General features: G+C 35.4%; 3 protein-coding genes across 3 annotated transcripts in view; all 3 read right to left on the bottom strand.

Annotated features, from left to right (window-relative positions):
• LOC308659865 (solute carrier family 35 member F3) overlaps nt 1-23,838 on the bottom strand; it is a gene marked incomplete at both ends in the record, with an annotated part of 206,359 nt that overhangs the window by 53,533 nt on the left and 128,988 nt on the right. The gene's annotated exons all lie outside the window — the stretch shown is intronic.
• LOC308662980 (cytochrome c oxidase assembly factor 6 homolog) lies at nt 1,905-7,337 on the bottom strand. Its single transcript, XM_081319124.1, has 4 exons — nt 7,302-7,337; nt 6,845-6,926; nt 4,954-5,108; nt 1,905-2,268 (listed from the first exon to the last, which is right to left on the bottom strand). Exons 3-4 carry the CDS (start codon nt 5,095-5,097, stop codon nt 2,173-2,175), a joined length of 240 nt encoding a protein of 79 aa, XP_081175250.1. The 5' UTR covers nt 5,098-5,108; nt 6,845-6,926; nt 7,302-7,337; the 3' UTR covers nt 1,905-2,172.
• LOC308659866 (solute carrier family 35 member F3-like) overlaps nt 12,437-23,838 on the bottom strand; it is a gene marked incomplete at both ends in the record, with an annotated part of 30,882 nt that continues 19,480 nt past the window's right edge. The window contains 4 exons of the mRNA XM_081313902.1: nt 12,437-12,681; nt 14,648-14,737; nt 16,536-16,728; nt 20,441-20,566. Of these exons, the coding sequence (XP_081170028.1) occupies nt 12,437-12,681; nt 14,648-14,737; nt 16,536-16,728; nt 20,441-20,566 (654 nt within the window). The remainder of the gene's footprint in view (nt 12,682-14,647; nt 14,738-16,535; nt 16,729-20,440; nt 20,567-23,838) is intronic.

Raw genomic sequence — 23,838 nt, 5'->3', positions numbered from 1 at the left:
ATAAACTCAATCCATTTTCTCCATTCCATAATATAATGTTCTTGCGAGTAATCTTTCAAATAGGCCGAAATCTTCGCCATCTCTGCCAAGTCGGAAACCTTTAAAATCCACTCTTGTATAGTCGGCAGTTCCTCTTTCTTCCAATATTGACCTATCAAAAGTCTTGCTGCCGTAACTAAATTCAACATCAACTTAGAGTCCACAACTGTAGCGTCAGCAATTATTCCCAACAAAAAAAATTGCGGACAAAACTTTATCCTCCGTTTAAAAATCTTCTGCATATTCCACCAGACTTTTATCCAAAAAGCCTTGACCTTTTTACATGTCCACCATATGTGAAAATATGTTGCCTCTTCATCACCACACCTCCAACATTTAGGCTGATAATTCGGATACATACTTGCAAGCTTTTTAGGATCTAGATGCCATCTATAAAACATTTTGTAAAAGTTCTCTCTTAAACTTTGAGCTTGAGTGAATTTTACATTCCTCACCCAGATCTTTTCCCACGTGTCCATTGTAATAACTTCCTGAATGTTTTGGGCCCATTTTATCATACAATCCTTAACAAGCTCTGTTTCTGAATCGATCTCTATCAATGCAAGATATATCCGTTTAATATGTGCTGGTCCTTGATTTCTAATTTGCTTTATCAAATTTTCATCAGTCGTTGCAAATCCATTTTTTTGGTCTTCTTTCCACCTGGCCTGTAACTGAATATATTGAAACCAAGTCTGAACAACCTTCTCTTCTCGCAAGAAACTATATGATTTCAAGCACCAAATATTCCTTTCCAAACTTAAAATTTCCTTGTAAGTAGTCTCATCATGTTTGAAACCAGCATGTATATTTTCTATTGCGTGTTTTGGGATTGCCCACAATGGTATCTTGCTGCTTAACTTATGTCTATACTTCTTCCAAACTCTCAGCAATGCCTGTCTTAAAATATGCATCCTAAACACAGTATCTACCTTCTTATCATACAACAAATATGCATGCCAGCCAAACAACAGATCATGGCCCTCAAGATTTAATAACCTCGATTGTGTCAAATTAATCCAATCACTTATTCCTACTAGTGCAGCAGCTTCATAATATAATTTAAAATTAGGCATTTTAAGGCCACCTCTCTCACGAGTATCCTGCATAATCTTAAGTTTAACTCGTGGCTTTTTCCCTGCCCACACAAATTTATTGATACCACGCTGCCATTCCTCCAAGTTAGAGTCTTTCTTAAGAATCGGTATCATTTGAAATAAGAATAAAAATTTGGGCAGGACATTCATTTTCACTGCTGCAATCCGTCCCAACAAAGACAATTGCAATTTTTCCCAACTCTCCAGTTCTTTTTGAATTTTCCCCCATAACTTTTCATAATTATTTAGAGCTGTCAAAAAATTAATAGAGCAAGCTCTATGTTGTTGCTGGTCCATATAACTAAATTTATTCCATTAACATTTTTCATTATGGAGAAAATCTATGTGGCAACTAATGAATCAAAAATGGACATCATCAAGAATACATTGCACACAGCAATATAGCAACTTGCCATTTGACAATTCTAGTGTCTTTGCAGTTGGTGATGACCAGAGTTTTCTGGCACTGGTTTTGGGGATATTTTTTTAAACATATACTCAAGTATTTATTGATGTTTTCCTAATAAAGTTGATCAGTTTCAGTTTCTAAAAATTGAATATATGTCTACAAATTAAATTTTAATTCAACATATTAAACAAAGTGATCTCCCATATACTTGAATCTACCAAAATGAAATATTTAAGGGTATTACTGATAATTATATTCTTCAAGATGTAATAAAGGACCACTGAAGTATAGTAGACATTCTGTTACATTGGGGAAAACATCTGGAAGAGGGTATTTGCAATGAAAACATGATACAAGTATTTGAATTTATACAGTTCATTTATTTTGATTTTATTGATGGTGTAGTCTTTTAGTGGTAAAAGGTAAGCATATTTTCCTAAGTGCCTCGTCTGTCCAATAAGCACTTCAAATAATGGGAGCTGGAGCTTTCAGGCCAGTATGAGATTTATAAACAAAAACAGGTCTTAAAATTTATGAGACATCGTTGGTGCCAGCATTTATGTTCTGCAATTATGCTGTTTTTCTGCAACTTCCCTTGTGTCCAGTATTGTAAAAGTTCTCTAGTTGCTATGACTTCTCTGTTTTCTCTGAAGGCAGAAATTGTCCTGATTCCATTTGTGCTTTATATTGTAAATAATCTCTTCTTTTGTTAAAGTATTTAACCTGTTTTAAATAAGATCACTTGGTTAGCAATTCAACCAGTTCAGTAAATGTCTAAAGTAATGAAAGTAGAAAAAACACTACACCCATATTTTAGATTTAATTTAATGCCACTATTATTGATCTGTCTTCAAAACCTAATGTTCAGTAAATTGTATCCACATCAGATTTTTAAAATAATAATAATACTTCTTTCCCTTGTTACATATAAAGGACTGGGGTGGGGGGAAACAAAGCCACCTCACTGTGCATGTACATACATACTGAAGTAGCTAGAAGAAGCTTATGGAGTGAACAGCTCTGTAACCCAGGAAAAGACATTGCTGCTTCAATGTTTCTTTGAATGTTTCAAAGAAAGGTACTTCCTATGGTGCTCCTAGTGTTGTAAAGCAAGGTTTACACAATTCTTGTAACTATAGAAAGTAGTTAGCTTAAGCAATGATTTATTCATTGGCTACAAATTACAGGTGGTTCTATTCCAGATTTCAGGTAGATGGTTTTGAAATAAGATTTTGAATTAATTATAAGCCTTCCCATGGGAAAATGCTTTTAATTCTTTTTTTTAAAAAAGCATGATAGGATGGGAAATTGAAGTCTGCACACTAGGTAAAACTAAAAGGAACTAAAGATTACACACAAAGGAGAAGAACGCTTAAATTTGATTTACAAATGCAGGATGAAGCAAAATATTTTAATATTGGCCATACTGAAGGACAGTTTTGAATAAACCCCCAAAAGTTACTTTTAGGAACGTCTGTCTCTAAACATAATGTTCAAAAGATGTTAAGGAAGAAGAAAAAATTTCACCTGTCAAGACACAGGCTAATCTGAAAGTGGAGTTAAAAATAATGGTATTGAAAAAGATGCCACACTGAACATACAAAAGAAATTAGCTGATGTCTTAATAATGAAAAGGCTGTACAAATAAAAAAACCAAGAGACTGTTCTGGATAATTTTCATGTATTGGTACAAAAAAGGCTTGTTAATAACCTTGAACAATTTTGTGAGAAACAGCCAATGAAGTGCTAGGTTATTAATTTAAGGGACCTAAAGATCAAGCTTGTTAAAAGAAAAAGGAAGAAATAAAAACATGGCTTATTTGACTTAGGTTAAAGAAAGATAGGTTATTTCTGATATTCCTTAATGGACTTTTTTTGGTGACGTGAAATGACAAAGGCTTTTAAGGATTTGTTTATAGATAAGAGATGGGATATGGGAAGAAATCTTTACTATTATTTCATTTTCTATTTTTATTTTCTGCATTATTCTATTTTTAATTTTCACTGCAATTGTAATTTTGAATAATTATTGAAAAACTATATACTTTACTAATGCATAAAAAGCCATCCACCAGGAGCAAAATAAACAAAGAATGTTCCCAAAATCCTATTTAAACATATGCCAACAAACATGATTAAGAGAACCCTTCACTGTATCCGGACTGTGAATATGTGAAACCTCAACTTCAGGATGTCTACACTGCAAATTCTCTTTTTGAGACACTTGGAAAATCTTTTGTTTATGTCCATTACAGAGATGGAAATAGGAGGCAACACTAGTGTAGTCATATTTTCTGGGCAACACTCAAGCCCAGGAAAAGGATGCAGCTTCTTACAGGCCATTTCAGATGCAAATTGTGCACATCTCTACTCTTCTAGCATTGTGTTGGTAATGTGATTTTCACTGTGTGCATTACGACTACTACTACAGCACTGCAAGTTATATAGACAAGAAGAATACATTCTGCCCGCACTTCATCCAATTCAATGATTAATCTCCCAATAGATTGAATGGAAAGTAAATGTGAGAAAAGATGTTATATAAGCTTATTACTGATAGAAAAGAAAGCATGGAAAAGGATGTTTAGTGGAATGAAGAACTGAAATATGCATATAAAAATGCTGCAAAAGTGAGGACAGAACAAGATATATCATATATACTGAGAAAAAGATAGTTGCAAATAATGTAAGCAAAAAGGCTTCGTTTTGAATGATCAAGAATAAACAGTGCAAAGAGAAATTGGAGCTATTTGGGGAGTGGATGAAAAGGGCTAAGAAAAAGGAACTTCTAAAAGAGTAAATGGAAAGAATAAAAGTAATGAAGTGATTTCAAATTAAACTAAAGTGAGTGAATGTTAAAATGGGTACTTTTGGAGATTTGTAAATGATAGCATGTTTAAGAGCAAAACTGGAATGTATATAAGAATTCAAGAAAAATGGTTGAAAAGATTTATTAATGCTATGAGAATGCTGAAAAAATGGTAAGGCTGGGGAGGGGGAAGTATTGTAGCTGGGGAAATGTTAAAATACATGGTTTCCTTATGGAGTTGCTGCACAACATTTAACCTGCCTAACAATCAGCACTGCCATTCTATTTCTCTTGCACAAAGGCCAAGAGGTCAAGAATGATTGCAAATGCTCATTTATTAATGTGCCTGGAAAGGTTTCAGACAGAATTCTGGAAAGAATTCAGATAGAGGTGTACAGATGTGGGAGTAAGGATGATTTGCAAGGACAGAAAAGAATGGAGACAGTGAATGGTGGTGGTGTAATTTCAGTTTACTTTGAATGACTTTCTGTATCTTGATTTCTTTTGTTCCCTATTTCTTATTTCTTTCTTTTGGATATCCCAAAAGGAATATCATATTAGGTATGTATGTATAAAAATGAATAAAAATAATTACTTACCCACTGCTGTGGGCATAAATTTTCAAAAGAGCACCTCAAGTTGTCACATTTTGATGTATCTTTCGTATTTTCATCTAAGCATTTCCAATAAATATCTCGGGCACCCCAGCAGGCTTTTCTTTCGTTCATGGATGGGGCCGACATTTCTGAAACTCCTAAAAAAGGAATAAAGATGAAATAATTCTTGAAGTATTTTTTTTATAATTCTCTGACTTAACATCCTACAAAAACCATGGAAGAATTCTTCAATTCTTCTAGGTGTGGTTATTTCAAATATACACCTGAATTTTGTAAAGGTCTACTGGAAGTCAAGGTGTTCTTGTAGTTTACTTACAGCTGAATACCCAAAGGTTTTCAGCCAAAGGTGGAAAAAAGTTTATTATAAAGCTAACCTGATATTAATCACATTTTTATCCCATCTTTTCTTCAAGGAGCAAAAGATCCTAGCCTTGGTCCATTGTATTTTCTTAACTGTTAAGCACCAGGGAAATCAGGAGATCCAGGCACTTCAAATGGGTATTAAAATTTATTGCAAGCTTAAGCACTCTACAGGAATCTGAACTACTGTCAAAGTAATTTGGCAGTAGGTATGGAATTCAAGGTGGGCTGGACATAGATCTCTTGTGGGCACAAAAGGACTGATGACATGTTTGACCCCTCCTGGTTCAGCCTGGTCATCTACAACACTGTAGTAGTAATTGGTCAGTTTTGAACCTGAGCCTCCCGAATTTTAATCCAATAATTTTAACCATCATACCACTTTGGTTCTGATTAATTACTAAACATCAAAATCTATAGGTTAATATAAGACTAAACAACAGTGACCTTAAAGAAATGATGCATGAATAAGCATATGACATTAGGTCATTTCATACATGGGTAAAAAAAGACAATACGGCAAATGTACACATTACACCTCATCTTTCCTAATCTGTCTTTTGTAATTCACTGGATCGCTATCACTATACACCAAATATACATGAAAATAATGAGAATCTTTCAGAAGTTTCAATCCTTAAGGCCACCATGTAATTATGACAGTCGTATTGACAGGAACAAAGATGTGTTTCTCCATTTAGAGATTAAACTATGAAAAAGTAAATACATAACAAAAAAGTTGAGGGTGTCACTCATATACTTGTTTAGGAATTGAATTCAATTGGACTTCTGAAGAGAGATCAATGGGGCAGCATTTAAATTTTATTTGATAAAGAAGGTACGTGTTCACAGATGAATAGGAAAAGTTAATCTATTGCCATTATAAGCCTTTCCTTTAAGTGGGGCTATTAACAGAATTTTAAAAAATGATTCAAGTCCATTTGAAAACAGTATGTCTTTTGCGCATGCATTTCAACAGAAAAGGGCCCAAAACATCTATGGAGTGCATCTGGGCACTGTGGTCTAAAGTACCTAGATTACCATCTTGTACACCTCTAGCACAGCAATAAAGGAATATTGCCCCTTCAAATTCCATCAATCCATCCGAGATATGGGTCACGTGAGGCCTTAATCATTTTTGATATTTCACACTGTCTCTAGGCGAGTTTCACATTTAACCACAGAGGTTGGGTTCGAGTCTCGAAACTATTCCATTGCCTTATCCCAGGGGTCGGCAACCTCGGCTCTTTTATGACTCGTGGACTTCAACTCCCAGAATTCCTGAGCCAGCATAGCTGGCTCAGGAATTCTGGGAGTTGAAGTCCACGAGTCATAAAAGAGCCGAGGTTGCCGACCCCTGCCTTATCCAGTTCGAGTTAGATCATTGCGACTAGTTTAAAAGACGCTTTGTACTTATTATTTCTGGAGCCAAACTTGCGTGCAGTGCTTCAATGAACCGATAATAACAGCAGTTAATCACTACGCACACGCACATGCACACACACACACAAACCCCTCGATTTCGGCAGTCTTCTGTACTCGAAGAGCTGCTTTTCTTGGCTCTCTGCTTCTGTTTTCCTGGGAACGCGATCTATCTGCAACGAAGAGAGGAAGGGGGAAGGACGTCCAGTGAAAGATCTCGAAGCGCCAGCTACTTACCACCGGTGGCTGCACCGGGACGTGGAGCCGGTTACAAACAGCTCCTATCAGCGAAAGCAGCCAAATAGTGGGAATATGCTTTTTTTCCTCCACGAAGCCAAAGCTGGCCGTGGGGTGGAAAAAAAAAGGTGCACAGGGTTCGAGAGAGAACGACCCGGAGGTTGCCCCAAAAGTAAAGCCTCCTCGAAGTCTTCTCGACTTCGCACTCAATAAAGAACGAGCGCCCATGCCATTTACGTGCACGTACAAAAGGGTGCTGCAGTCCGCTCGCCTTTTCCACGATCTCCTTCGTAGGTCTTCTAGATACTTACCTGGCGCACTTTCGGAGCAGCTGCATTCCCCCGGATGTTCGTCGCTGACAACCGGAAGTGGATATGTTAGTCGTTCAACCGACATACAAGGAGCCCAAGGAGGAAGAGGAAGGAGCGTGCGGGGTTACATGGTACGCATGCGCATTTTGCCACACCAACCCTCTTTTGTGCAGCGGGGAGGGCAGAAAGTAATATCAAGAGAAGGAAGATGCTAGCGGCTGGGAAGTTAGAAATGTTATTTGGTTTGTCAGGGACATTGGAGAACCTGGGAGTGCTTTTTAAATTTTGCTTCTTAAAATGTAAAGCCTTATTTTTTTACAAGCTTATTAAAATTTATGTCGTCGCCCAACGTGATTTTGGGCAACGTGATATAAACCAAAAAACAAACATACAGAAGCGAAATAAACAATACCAGCTAAAGATGTAAACAAGAAAAATGTACCTGAGTAGAGATGAATCTATCTGCCTGAAGATATGTTGTCGGTTATTTTGATGACATTATTATTACTACTTTCATTGTGTTGATTGTACTATTGTTGATCTGCCTAATCGTTTTGATACAATTTTACTTTATTGTATGAGACATGTAGTTATACTGCAAACAGCTTAGTCTTCAAAGCCCTGATTTTTATGCTGAGTTATATGAATTACGATGAGGTGTCATGTGTTGAGCTAAAACATTGAGACCTTTTTTATTCAGCTGACCATATTATTACATTTATACCTTTCCTCTAAACCTTAAGAATCCAGTGTTCAGCATAACAAATTAAATTCCCCATTTTATCTTCATTTAGAACCCAGACATATCTCTGGGTATAGACTGTATGAAAGCAGTATATCACTGGTCCCAAGTCGTCCAGTAAACCTCATTGGTAAGTGAGAATTTGAATCTCAGATTCATTGCTTCCACTCCTAGCATTTTGGTCTTTATTTAAGTACTTCATCTCCCCAGCTTCTAAATCACCTGGACTGAAAAAGTGATTACTGGGTGTAGTGTGAGAAGAAACTGTCCTTCATGTGTGGTTTTTTTGTAAATATTGTTGAATATTTCTGATAATATGGCTCATTTGTGCACATAATAATCCAAAGACATTACTGAATGTTATAGTTCTTCAGCACTCTGGAAACTCTATTGCAGTCTTTTGCAAGTTTCAGCTTTTGTGATCTCAAAGATACTTAGTATTGTATTTTCTCTTTTTGCAAATGGATTGTAGCTAAACAATTGGGTGTAAGCTTTGCATTTAGAGGACCTGTGTTCATTCTGGCATTATCAGCTAAAAGGATTGTGTAGTAATGGATGATGGGAAAGATGTTTGTTTGAGACCATGTATATGGAAAGGAGGGAGATCTGAGGAACATCTGCTCCAGTCAGTAATGTAGCGACTAGCTCTTTTTTATTCAAGATAAAGAAAGTTGGCTGATCTAGAACTAGTATATGAAAATTAGAACTAATATATGAAAATTACAAAAGCTTATTTTGGCTAAAACAGGAGAAATGCCTTTACAAAGAGATCTGTTCTACTGGAAGAAACTGCATTGGACAAGAGCCAATTGTAGATTTTGTTTTATTGAAAATATTTAAGGTACTACCATTTATTAAGCATGCTATTTGTACTCTGCATTGAGAATCCTGTAATAAGAATGGCTTGGACTAGGTCATGGCTTTTCAACCAGTGGTACGGGTACCACCTGTGTTACATTGGCACCTGGCAGGTGGTACGCGACCATCCTAGAAAAGTGGTAGCTGGGGAGGGGAATGAGCTGAACTGGTGGCAGCACCGGCCAAGCCTGAGCAAGAGATGGCTGGAGCTGCAGGGCTGTCAGGGCTCAGCGGAAGCGCCAGAATCAGTGCCAGGCTCCAGCTGGAGCTCGGCGCTGATCTTGGCGCTTCTGCTGAGCCCAGAAGAAGCGTCGATCAGCTGGAATGTTGCAGCATCTCCAGGGTCTTGTGATTTACATTCAGATGCTTGGCAACTGATTCATATTTATGATGGCCACAGTGTCCCAGGATCATGTAAAGTGACCAAAACCTGCTGCAACCACCCATCAGATGGGAATAAAAAACAACCCCCCACCCCACCCCCGCTGCCAATCCTTGACAGAAATGCTCACAACAATGAAAACCTCGGACAGGAGGAAAATTGCCGCCAGGCGGGCAGGCAGGTGTCTTGCTTGGCTGTGGGTTGGGGGGCACTTTTTCAGTGGCATTGTAACTTCGAACAGTCACTAAGTGTACTGTTGTAAGTCGAGGACTACCTGTACTTCATCACTTTTTTCCTTTTTTTTGTCATCAAGTTTTTGACATCTTGCTAGGCGACTGGTGGTACTCAGATGTTGCCATATCCTAAAAGTGGTACAATGCGTGAAAAGGTTAAAAAGCCCTGGACTAGATGATCTAAGAAATACTTACAGTACCATTATTTGCTATCATTTTACCATAGATGAAGTCAGATCTGTAGATAGGTCATAAAAATATGACCTCATATCTTTAATCATTCTTGTTCCTGGAATATTTGGTTGTACAAAACCTTTTAATGATACTACCACCATTCTGTTCTATTACAATGAGGAAAACCTTTTAAAATATTTATAAATTTAACAAATAGATAAATGTCTAATTTTCTCCCAATAGAATCAATGGGATGTTAAATATTTAATTTTGGCTCAATTGTGCTTGGTATATAAAATCCTTAATATATCCCTGATTCTAAAACCCTAAAATTAAGGACTAAAAATGAAAAAAAAGTTGTAGTGATTTATATGTTGTTATATAAACTACTTGTGAGATTGGTAAAGAATGAATTTCATCAATTCTCCAGAGCAAGTAAAATCTGTACTTGAATTATCCAAATTATATTTCTCTAAAAGTTGATCTTTTAATAGTAATTAATGACTTTCATATACAATAATTATATTTTTACTTTAAAATCACATATCACTTTATTTACTCTCACATTTCTCAATCAGGAACCTTGAATGAAACGTACTCTACAATTTTTTTCTCCTCATCAAATGTGATATTCAAGATTCAATATGTAAATTGATCTGCATATAGTTACATTCTCCAGGATTTTTCATTTAAAGGAAAAGTTTAATTCCCAATAATTTGCATTTATTTTTTGTCCTTACAGGTGCTGATAAAGGAAACAAATTTTAAGTGTACAGGGATTCCTCATATTCTGATCCAAGCAGGAATAATAAAGTATTTGATACCTATTAATGGGAAAGTAACAATAAGAAAATTTCAAGCATAGAAACGTTTGAGGTAGATGACACTAAGCTGCAATGGCATCAAATTGCTTTGAGATTTTTGTCAAAATCACTAGACATAGACGTGCTGATCTCCAGTTCTAACACAACTTTTTTTTAAAAAAACCCAAAACTATATTTAAAACGTTGCTTTAAGCAGGATAAGAAGAAAATCACTATAACCCAGAGAAAACCTTTGACAGTCTTAGTACTTGTTTTTCCACTTTTTATTACGCATTTTTATGCAATTTTTTTTAGCAAAACTAATGTAACTCACTATAAAACAGAAATGCAAGCATAGGCCATTGACTTTATATGAAGTTGTAGTAGTTTTTATTCATTTTGTCAAGCGGATAATTGAATCTGAAACTGATTCAGTAAAAAGTTTAGAAGTGAGTGCCACCTCCATTTGACCCCAAAATGCCAAGGAGACAACAAGCACTATTGGGTTATGGCAACATTTAAAAAATAATGTTTTCCATTTTGAATGCAGCAATGTAAACTTCAAAAAGAGTAAACTATCACCATTGCCTATTTCTTTGCACATACCACATCATCTATCACAGATAGAAATCCAATGGCAAACCAAATTGTACAAGTAAACAGCTTGGTGCTTACAAGTTTTGTAAAAAGTGTTAGGATTGATGTATGTATCTTGATATCCTTAAAAAAATATCAATGAATAAAAGCAAATGCAATTCACTTATATTTTCAAATATTGTACACGTTATTTTTCCAAACAGCTGCAAGCTTTGTCGTTAGTTTTTAAGCATGGTTCTTAGATATACGGCTTGATTCTCTCCTCACAGAAATGCAGGTCAGGAGCATGTCCAGATCTGTGCAAGTGGGAAGTAAATCTGGCCGCAACAGAAGATATAGTAGTCCTCAAATAGTCTGCAGTCCTAGTAATCAGCAGCTTGAAGTAGGCACTCCTTGATTTCTTTGTGAATTTCAAAAGCACTGTATCTATGGAACACATTCTTCATGTTGAAAAATCAATACAAGCAACTTACAGAGTTTCCTATTTCTATACAGACAATGGACTAGAATTCTGTAGAAGGCACTGTATTTTCCTTTGCATGATATTAAGCACAAACTGCAATCATGCACACTTAAATTTGTTCCCCCTGAGAACTTTCTTTGCACAAGCTCCCCTGAGGCAGACAGTGTATGTGTGCAAAAACAACACACCTGTATCCTGTACTCTTGCACTGTTCCCATTCACGTTAGAGGGTTTTCAAGAGTAATGCCTGGGCGATGGTACTTAAGTACTCTTGATAGTTTCTCCCATATGCTTTAGTGCAAACCTTAACATTTTTACTTTCTTTTAATCTGGCACCAAGTGCACTTATCTTCACAAAACATTCTCCCACCCTCCCACCCCTTCTTCCTCCCAAAATAGCTTATTTTGGTTCATTTGCAAATGTTTCATGTGCAGCTCTCATAAAAAATAAGCTTATGACATAAGCATAATACTTGTTTCTCATTATATATGTGTTTGTATTTATATATATATATATATATATATGTATATATGTTTGTGTGTGTGCATGCACACACGCATAAATCACAGTGTGCAATGTATTATTCAGTACATAATGTTCAAAATGTATGCCCTCCATCTCGCGGTTTATCAATAAAATCATGTATGCAAAGATCATTAGACATTACATTCATTTAAAAAGAGTTTCATGTTTTAGAGAGTTCTCCCAAGTGAAAGGTTGAATGTAAAACAGTGCAAGCAATTTAGTAATGCTGAAACATGGACTCTTATTAGTATCAAAACTGTACATCTATGTATATTTACTGTATTGAACGTATGTGCTTTGCAAGGAAAAAGCTATGGTTTAAAGTATACAATATTAAGGACTGTTCATAAAATAATATTAATGTGTGAAAGATGACATGGAGGGGCGCGTTCTTCTACTTTTATTCTGCAATCCTGAAACAATGTCTCCATTTCCCTCTGGAATTTCTTCCTTCTTTCGCACTTTGAGGCGGGTAAGGAGTTTTATTAACCACTCATCCCACTCCTCTGGTAGAAGCAGCAGGAGGAAGCCCAAGCCAATTATGACAATGGCAATTACACGGACACTGTTGAAGACAATATCACTCGAGTAGTGATCAACAACTGCATAAAATATTGAACAGATAACATTAAAGATAGAATAAAACACATCTAGGTAATACATGTACAATAGCAAAATATTTGGATTTCATTCTCACAAACCAAGAGCCCATAAATGTAGCCAAGTCATATAAAACTGAACACCACTAGTGGAATTGGGCATTTTATTTATTTATTTATTTATTTATTTATTATTTATTAATTTAATTTGTATACCGCCCTTCTCCCTAGGGACTCAGGGCGGTGATCAGGGCAATACATAAAAACTAGATACAAAAATTAAAATTATTAAAACATGATTAAACAATGCCCATAAATTAATACAAATTTAAAATTAAAGTCATTTCCCACCCCGTCCCATCAGGCCAGGCCAGCTTGTTTAAAGAGGTAAGTTTTAAGATCGCGCCAGAAGGAGCGGAGATCGGGCGCCATCCGGAGCTCAACCGGAAGATGGTTCCATAAATCCGGTGCACCCACAGAGAACGCTCTCCCCCTGGGGGCCACCAGTCGGCATTCTTTGACCGGTGGCACCCTGAGGAGGCCCTCTCTGTGGGAGCGTACTGGGCGGAGGGAAGTTGACGCCGGCTGCAGGTGCTCCCCAAGGTATTCTGGACCCATGCCATGAAGGGCTTTGTAGGTCATTACCAACACCTTGAACTCACTGAGTTATCAACTCACTGAGGTTTTTGACTTCACTTCTTTGAATGGTCTATGATAGTTGCCAGGTGAAGTTCTGCATTCCATTTGGGTTAGTTCTGGGCTAGCTTTACCTTGCATCAAAGAGTCTATTTTGCAGATAATGGCAAATAATGTTTTGAAGATTGTCAAAAAGATTTTTTTTTTCATTTTTTTATGCTGCCCATTTCCCCTATAAGATGGGCCTGGGCAGCTTACAGATAAGATTTATCATTGCTCTAAGATGGTTGTCCACCAACTCTTCTGCTACATAAAAGAGGGACATTGGTGGGGACTGTTTTTTTTGTTGTGAGTAGGATCTCTGAGTAGGAACTTGCCATAACTCCCAATCTAATTCATTATCTGGCAGCTTCTGGAAATTGCTAGTGGATGTGACTGGTAATCATGCAATTATTGCAACGGTTACCAACAACGTTTAAGATGGAAAATTGAGTAATCGAGTGATTAGTAGTCTATAGACTGAGCAAATTTTAAAAAACTAACAAGTATGGCTCTTCCTTTATAGTAGCAGCAGGAAATCCATGCTTCAGAAACATGACCTTTCCAAACAAATTGATTTCTATGCAGAGTGCTAATTATTTTTAGAGTAATGTTCTAATGTTCTTTAAAATGCTCTTAAGATTATCAAACACACATTTTGGATGAGATCAAGCACTGTGCAAGATCACACAAAAGTATATGGACTTGAATAAAATCTAATTTGCGCTTCCGAAAATTGCCACAATGGAGGTGGTTGTCATGATGTAGGCAGCTTCCTAGGGAGCTAGATGTAACACAACTGTCCAGCAGCACACCTAGATGTCACCAGGGGAAGGATTTTGCAACTAGAATCACCCAATGGGAACTGGCCAGACACACACTAAAGGAAAAGAAGACAAATTCTTTTACTAACATTTGATTCATAAACAAAACATGAATATTTTGACATTATGAAGTAGGAAATTACTACTTCAAATCACCACTCTCCAAACTCCGCATGAGAACAACCCATTAAGGGATTTTCCTGTTGTTTGTCCTCTGAAACAAATGGGTGATGCTCTAAGATTTGATACCGTATCGAGAGAAAAACTGCAAATCTCGAAATAAATATGTTTGACAAATTAAATGTTTAGTGTAATGGTTAGTGCCATGAAAGGCTAATGCTATGAAATTAAAAGGAGTAAGCGTTTGCTAAAATAAACTCTGGTTATTTAAATACAGTGTATTCTACTTTACATATAAAACATGTACATCCTGATTTATATGTCATTTGTTAATGAAAAAGTATACTTACTAGCATTTACAGGTACACTTAGTACAATCCCAAGAGATATCAAGGTAGGATATGTAATAGCAATCCCAAAATTTAATATAATATTGAATGCTGAAATAAGAAATAATATTTTTCATTTTAGAATTAGTTTGCTACTAAGTGCTTTTTTTTACAGATTTAACCAGTTTATTTTTAGCAGCCACATTTAGATTGATATGAACCTTTGAACATAAAGATGAAAATACAGGAGTTCTGAAACTACTGTGTATCACATGCTGAGGGACATATCTGGACCCAGTGCCAGATATGTACTGCAGGATTGGTCTTATTTTATTCAGACCTGCACATTCTCCCTTCCCAAATTAAATTTACTTCAGAAAGCATTCAAACTGCATGTATTTATAGTGAAAATGGTCTTTAATTGGCTAATTTGTCTATTTTATGATGTACCCATAATGCATACTTACCTTGTTGCTGCACTTATTCTTTTATACAAATAGAAGAATATTGAGGAATTACACAATAGTTTTACATAAGCAGTACTCATAAAGATTAAATAATGGGAGTTTAAATTTTAAAGGCCACTAACATAGATAATTTTAGAAGAGAATTACTTTCATCTTGGTTACCGATACATTATGAGGACCATTCTGTTGTCATTGAAAGTTTCTGTGTAAGTCATTGCACCAGAGCACATGGCTGATGGGAATCAAAATTATCTAATAAGTGATGTTAGAATTAAATATTCCTAGAGTTGAAAGAGGTCTTCCGTGATAACACTAACCCCCTGCTCAATGTAAGAATTCACATTAAAAAATTCTGACAAATATCAGTTTCAGCCTGTCCAGCGGAAGGTAGCCAACAAGGTGTTGTGATTATTTCTTCCACTGTCGAACCATTGTTACTATTAGGATTTTTCCCCCCTAGCATTCAGTAAGAATCTTCTTTCCAGCAATTTGTCCATTCCATCTCCTACTACTACATTCATGTCCAAAGCACATACCAAGGCGCTTTCAGGTTGTAAGTATTAGTCAGTGACACCACCATTGCCCAGGGGAAGTCCAAGGGTGCTCCTTTCATGTCTATGTTATTTTCCCACCAAAGTAGTACCTATTTATTTTCTTGCATTCACATCCTTTCAAACTACTAGGTGAGCAGGAGCTTTTGCAAATTGATGGGAGTTCATTCTATCATGTGGCTCGCCCTTGGGTTTCAAACTGCTGAGCTGTCGACCTTTTAATGGTCTTTTGACTCAGCATCCACCGTGACCCAGTCCTACATTCTGGGGACAAATGAGGAGAAGTCCTGACTTTCTTCCATGTGACAACCTGTCAGGTGCCTGAAGAGTGCTAATATATTTTCCTTCAATTATATTTTCTCAAGGCTAATTCTATCCAACAATCTATTAAGTGTCAAATAATCTATTAAATGTCAAATAATCTATTAAATGCACACTTAAAAGGATATAATAGTTATTAATACAAGTTATCGTACTCATTATTATATATTTTGCTCACCAAATTGCTATCAGTATGACAGGTTAACCTCTTACTTTTCTTTTAGATAAAACACTTGGCAATAGTTTTTTAAATGTCAGTTCTGAACCATCATGTTAGTCAAATTATGGAGGATAAAATTACAATGATAATGAGATATGATGGCTATATATTACACTAAGGTTTGGAAGCAATATACTTCTCAATAGCTGTTGGGTAAAATGAGAAACCATTGTGAATATCTTAGGAATAGTGGCATCATTTTAAACAAAAAAATAGGTTGCATAGGATTACATTAAATTAGATTGATTAAGTAGGCTTTAAGCATGATGTGCAGTCTTTCTTTTTCTTAAACTATCCAACATAATTGTTTACATGGATGCCGTTATTATAACTAAGCAACATTTACTTACTCAATAATAGGAGTGAAAATCCACAAATGCTTCCCCAAGGAATGGCATCAAAAGAACTCCAGTATTCAACTTTGGTAAAGTAAAGGATGACAGGAATACAGGTAACAAAAAGGACATTGAAAATAGCTAACACTGACAAAAATAAGGCAGCTTCTCCATATTTAGCACTGCCCAGGAGAAGCTTAAATAAAACCTGTAACATAGAGAGAAAAACAATCTGAAAAGCAAAATCTAAAGAACTTCTTACCATGTATAAACACTTACGTTAATGTGCATTTCTAATTTAAAACATACTTATGTAATGCAGGTATATTAGGGGAAAAAAGAATATCTTATTTACACTGCTATTCAGAAACAGCTAGACGTTTCCAGGTAAACAACTTCTATTAAAATCCATTCTGGATTTATTCTGTCATTTCCAACAAAGATGGAAAGCAACTCAAGAGAAGCTATGCAGTACATTGAATGTACTGTCTCCAGAACTTCCTGCAGACTTTTGTAAATTTGGCAAAGCAATTTCATGCTAAACTGTTTGCCCAGCACTGAACTTGAAGATTGGCTAGAAATGTTCACCAGAAAAAAAACCTGCAGTTTATATTTTAATTTCATAGTAGTAGACATAAAAAGTGGCTAAAATTGCTAGGTAAATTCCTATAAATGAGTGCAATATTGAACAGAAGTGCATTCCAGCCTTGTAATATTGATTTTTGTACAGTTTCTTAGTCAATAGTAAATATAAAGGTTACTTATTCTATCCCTCAGAAACTAACAACCATTTCATAGCCTTTTTTTTGTAATACAGCATTTTTAAATAATGTGAACTGATAAACAAGTTAGTTTTAGTTTTGTTCTCAAGCTTTGCTATTTAATACAAGCAGTAAAACCATAACTTTCTCAACAAATTTTATGGTAAGGGTGGGACACATCTACCAGCTACTGTTACAAATATATGTTCTGCAAATTTAATTTTAATTACATGTGAAATCTTAAAAGGTACAAATTTAATAATGTTTTAATGAAGAAATTTATATATCAGCAAGAGTCTCATGAGTTAATGAATTAGGAGCAAATTTACCTCTAATTATTACTGCTTTCAGTGAGAAGAATAAATATATTTCTTCACTTTGATTTCCATGTAACCTCAATGATATCCTTCCGAGGTAGGTAAAATGAGGACCCAGATTGTTGGGGGCAATTAAGCTGACTTTGTAATAATGCCGCTTGGGGGTGTGTGTGAAAGCCCTAATAAGCAGGCATATACATAGAATGAAGGCTACTGCTAAGCTTGTAAGCCGCCCTGAGTCTTCGGAGAAGGGCGGGATATAAATGGAATTAAAATAAATAAAATAAATAAATAAATAATTTGGATTTTATTCATGTTTAATAATGAATACTAATTGTGCATTTACTTCTAAAGTAGATGTTTTCCCATGTAGCTTTGTAATTATGTCTAAAAATCACTTTTTAGATTTATGGAATAACAAACTGCCTTTTAGTTAGAAGATTAATTCCACTTCACTTCCAAAGCAGCTCATTTGACTGAAATAAATCCTACCTCACCTTTTGGTCAGATCACCTAATAAATGTCATTGAACAACTTTTACCAATATTTAGCTGTATACCCCATTGCTAGGTGGCAAATATTATTTGGATTTACTGTATGCTACTTCGGTCCATTCATACTCCCATTCAGACATGCACATATAATACAAAACTTAATGCTTGCACAGTTCTTCCTGAAATGATTCCTATTCTGATGGCATCCTTTGATCACTCTGTTATTTCTGTTTTCTTTCCAGCTCTTATGAATAGTAAGCAAAATGGCTACAAATTGTTATAATGAACAGTAGAGGTTCATTATTATTTTTTTACTTTGGGTTAGACTGATGTGCTATCAAAATGCTGTTGCATGGAACTATTTACTGCTTCCATGTACTTCCCAGATGATGTATTTCAGAATATAAAAAAGCTATAACAAGTTTCATTTATAAAATATTAATGTAAAAGCTGACTTCTGTTTTTACATATATACACTTACAAGAACCAGCTTTGTATGGCCAAATAATTTCATACGGACATTTGAATTTGTATTTTGTCTCCTTTTAAAAAGAGGGGAAGGATTTAACCTCTTTAACCTTACTTTTTAAATCTCACAAGCAAATACCATAAAACAACAGATTTATATGTTGTTCTACATAACATACATATGTTCAAATATATAGCAAATCTGAATGCTGTATTTATATGTTATGCTTCTCATATTTTCCAGCCATGTGCTTGAAGTCTTTATATTTCAGTCATCTAACCAATACTGTTTCATTTCACCAAATGAAGACAGGAAATGGCAAATAACAATGAAAAGAAACCATGCCTTTCAGTTGAAGAAAAGGATTTCAGAGAACATATTTAGATCACCAGTTGGTGGCAGACATTTCCATTGCAGTGTCTGGTAAGAAATTAAATTCTCATTAAACAGTTCTTGGAAACACAGAAACATCTATGTTAAATTCTTAAGTCATTTTTTTTCATGTAATCTCCTTCAAGCCCATTATGGAAGGAGCTGTGATGCTATTATTTAAATCAGTTTTCTGTAACTTAATCTCTTCAAATATTGTTGGTTTACAAATACTACAATTCTTGTCCAGGTTTCTGAGAAACATGGGAAAGGTTGTTTGAATATATGGAAGCTTTCACACACACACACACACACACACACACACACACACACACACACACGAAGAGAAATGTTGCAGGTTGGCAGTGCACAATTTTTGTTCCTTATGGTAAAGAAACTCATGAAAGCATGACTGCAAAATGTGTCCAAATGACATAGACAATAATCTGCAAAATTTCCAACTAAGCATTTCTTATGAACATCAATGTCCATGAGTTAATGGTAGAGTTATATACTGAGACTGAAGCCCCAGAAGAGGTGCTGGAATACTCTTGGTAGAAGGAAATTGTGTTGCCCTAGTCAAACTTCATCCAATCTATGTTTCTTCTTGTATAAAAGCATAGTTGTGCTACTCACACATGCTTACAAATAATACCAACACTCCATAATTTTGGATTAATTTTGAACTTTTAGCTATAGTGGATGAATGGGAAACAGAAATTAAAAGCCTTTTCCTTATCCATTCCTTATGATCTATTGTCCTTTTCCTGCTCCCAAAGTGAAGCATTTCCATTTTGTTGTAAAAATCAGTAAGTAAGACAATCTTCTTTTATATATTCACTTTCCTTTTCCTTCATATTAGCAACAGAAATAGATTTTTCTAATCCTATTATTATGTATTGTGTTATAAACCAGCAGCTTGTAAGCAGATTTCCCTAACCAACTTCTAAGTTCTTTTCTGAGTTTGGAACTGGAAGTGATGAAGAATCTGGTCCCTCAGCAGCTCCAGGATCCCTTCCTTTACACAGTTGCTGCTTTTTGTTTTTTTACATACAGTGTGAACAATTTTTCTTTAAACCGTTTTCATAGATTGAGTAGTGTTGAGCCTGAAGGTTTAGTGACCATGGTATTAAACAACAGATTTCCTGAAGTTTTGCCAACAACTATGGCTGTCATCTTCAAAGGCAAGGTAATCTATATAGCCAGCCAGTCTACATGAAATATCAAGAAGTCTGTTGTTTAGGACACAGTCAGTACATCCTGAAGCCCAACACTGTCCAACAGATACCGGCTGTGAAAGCCTACACTAGTTTCCATAGGGATAACAACTTGATTCAACTACCTCTGTGTGAAATTTTAATTCTGTAGCAGCTCTGTGAAAACATGACTCTTTAGAGGATGAACTGAACTGAAAACAGAACTTGGACACATTTGGTCATGCAATATTTGGCTGTATACCCAAAATTCAGACCTGTAGACTAATTAAACTTAAGCCTATTACTATACTTACCTTGTAAAGAGCTGATGTTGACGCAGATCCCACAACAAGTGCTATTCCAATAACTGAATGACTGTGGAATCCATCTGCGTAAGTCATCATAACTATCCCTGCAATAGCAAGTATAGCAGCGACAATCTGTTTTGGATACACAGAAGCAAAATGTTAATGGGCTCTAAAGTCCCCCTAGCTCCTGGTAACACAGAAGGCACCATTAAACTGTGTTTTTTCCTAAGACTTTAGGCAGCGCCAAGACAATTTTTCCATAAGCTTAATTTAAATTAGTACATCTTATGCACTTTGTAGATTAAACAAAAGGCTACTAAAATGAAAACCAAACTTAGCCAGGGGTTCCATTTTATAGTTATATGCCAACATACCATATTGAGAGATTAGTTTGTGAACAGTTGTGTATATTATCAGATCTATATGTCTGAAGCACTGAACCCTTAGATAAGGCACCTGTAGTAGGATTATAGAAAAAGTAATACAGAACAAAACAATACATTGAACATGATCTAACTCTTCATTTCTTCTAAGGTTACAAACGTTTATCTCTTCATCTCATATCTTATCCCTTATCTATAGACAAATTGATAAAGCATCATCTTTTCAATCCGATTGTCAACAGAAAGTCCATAAAGAACTGCCAGAAGTAACAATATATCTTGTTTTAACTTTGATCAAATAAGCCAACTTTATATTCCTTCTTTTTACTTCTGATAGATATAGTCTTCAGTTCATTCAAGTAGTACTGTAGGATTTGATTTCTTGTCATTTCTTCTTTGTCCAATTATAGAGAATTCTTCAAGGGCTTAAGAAGCCCCTTTTGTAAATCCAATAGGAAAATATTATCCAGGTAACTCTTGTTTTGTCATTTGCATTTCTGTTTTAAATTTTAAAAATTCAGCTAGTTTCTTTTATAGATTGAGCAAAACATAATCTCTCTTAACCTATCTAATACTATCTCTATCTTTTCAGATAAAATTTATTCTATGTCATTTTGTCTATAAGAGTTTCTGGATATCTATGGAAGCACACATTACTGATATTAATATTGTTACGAGTTTCTGACTCCATTTTTCAAAAGCCTCCTTCAGTATTTTCATGGTTATAAAGTTTTGCAACATCTTACCATTCTCAAAGTTTTTCTTGTGCCTAAAAACTTTAGACTCCACTAGTGTTGTTTTTAAAATCATGAAATTGCTAACAATTGCTTTGTTGTGTCTTGTAAAAATGAAAACAGAATCTATTTCCCATGAGAAGTTGTTTGTTCTTTATAATTAATTCCAAAATCTTACTGTAAAAGTTTCAATATTCCAATTTTGTCCTTTAAAATTTTCTAGGATCAAATTCTTATTTAACTTTTAGCTGTTTATTTCAGATTCTTTAAATTATTTAGCTTATGATTAAAGTTTCTTTTATTCAGGATTAAAGGCAGATTTACTCAGCATTTTCAAGCTTGTAATTCTGAAGGCGTCTGATAGCTTAGAAATAGTTAATGAGCAATTTTCAAAAGCCATTAGAAAGTGAGGCTTTGTGAACTTGTATCCTTGAAACATCTTTGCTGTGTTTGCAAGCAAGTTGGCTAATTCCATTGTCTCTCAACTCCCAAACCCGGAGAAAAACCTCTATCTTGCAGTCTTCTTGTGCAGTAGTACCACAAAAAGCTGCAACTTTTTGTAACAATTTGAACCCCCTGACATAAGTAGTACCTAGCAAGAAAATTCCTTATATTTCCTGATCTTACAAATTAAGTAACATTAAGTTAAAAAGATCAAAGTAAATGTGAACTCACTTTGTTCTTTATTACAAAAATATTTGTACAGATTTATTTGTACAGATGTTGGTAAATATTTTAAATAGTTAGTGAGACATTAAGGTCTGAATGTTCTCCTTATCACTTTGCTTGCCTCGTTTGAAGGAGGTTCCTTTCGCTATTGCTGTAACTTAGCAGATAAAGAATTGTAGCTCTCAGAACGGCAATGTACTCTTCAATTGAAAGAATTTTTTTTTACATTCATGTACCCTAGCATAGAAGTCTGTGAGACGACAAAGGAGGCAAATGTGAAAATGTGCAATGCAATACCATAATGTGACTCTGCTGTTATGTACTTGAATGCAACATAGCAAGACAAATATAAAAGGTCATAGCTTAAGTTGTGATGTCACAATGCTTCTTCTGTAATTTTGGCATCATCATAATTAAGAATGAATGTCAATCCAGATTTTTTAAAAATGGAGAAAAAATTGGAAACCAGCCATGAAAATGTATAAAAATTAAAGGAAAAGACTGTTCATGGCATTTGGTTAATTAGCTGGAGGCCTCATGATCACAGTCAATGACATTATTATTTTATTATTTTCAACACTGATTGGCTTTTTAATAATAGTAACTTCTTAGGCCAACTCACAGTTTAAGCTTAAACAAGGTGTTAGGAGAAAAAATATGATGTTAACAAATTTCTTGAAAAGAAAACTAATGTACAGTCAAACCGATTTCACAGGCTAACTTAAGACACATGATACAAAAATAGACAGGGTAGAAGGCTAAAAAGTGCCTCTTGGGGGGAGGCCCTCTGATTAGGATCTTGGGATTTTGATATATATTTCTACTTATATTTCTATTTATAAAGAGAAAGGGTCTTTTTGTTACTGTTATTTAAAACTCTGAAGAACTTTAAAGTTCAAAAGCTGTTTGCGTTCATCCAGAAGATAAGAAATCAGCTGAATCAAGGGAACAATAATATTTCAAATTTATATTATTCAGTTTCATTGGGACACTACACATCCTCTTCACGACCTGTTTTCCTTGTTACCTTCTGGGAGGAGGGGGCTTTGTGGTATCTGAAGCAGAACATCCAGATTCAGTCACAGCTTTGTTCCATACAGTATTAACCTTGTGTACTCTATAAAGCTTCCTCTTTCAATTATATATTCAAGATGGACAGTGATTAACATTTATTACTTTTTTTTTTGAGTGCCAGTGCCGTGGCGGGACGACATCCTTTGGAAGCTCCCGAAGGATTGTCGCTTTTCAGCTGTTTGGGGGATCTGTCTGAGTTTCAGACAGATCAGAGCTGTCCTGTAGGGACGGTGAAGAAGGGAGGCATAGTTTTGGCAGCACAGGAGAGATCGCAATCTCCTGGAGAGCCGACAGAAGCTTCCCGGACCAGCAGCTGTCAGACGGTCATTGTGAGCCATCACAAGCCAGGGTGGCCAATTCAAAAAAAAAAAAAAAATCTTCGTTTTTTGTATATTGTAAATGTTTTTTTTTGTCTTTGTCGGTGTATGGTGTGTTTTTAACACGAAATGTAAATAAAGATTTATTTAAAAAAAAAAACAAGCCAGGGTGGCCACTTGGAAGATCTTGAAAGTAAGTTTGGAGGATTGCCTGGGTGAGAAGATTG

Source organism: Vipera berus (genome assembly GCF_964194415.1).
Source record: "Vipera berus genome assembly, chromosome: 1".
Classification (NCBI taxonomy): Eukaryota; Metazoa; Chordata; class Lepidosauria; order Squamata; family Viperidae; genus Vipera; species Vipera berus.
The sequence above is the reverse complement of the archived record's forward strand: the minus strand, read 5'-3'. Positions and strand labels throughout refer to the sequence as shown.

Excerpts from the sequence above, each read along its gene's own strand:
- LOC308662980 (XM_081319124.1), bottom strand. The coding sequence starts at position 5,097 with ATGTCGGCCCCATCCATGAACGAAAGAAAAGCCTGCTGGGGTGCCCGA. Across the intron at positions 2,269-4,953 it reads ATTTATGCCCACAGCAGTGG|GTTAAATACTTTAACAAAAG; the intron begins GTAAGTAATTAT and ends TATTTAAAACAG.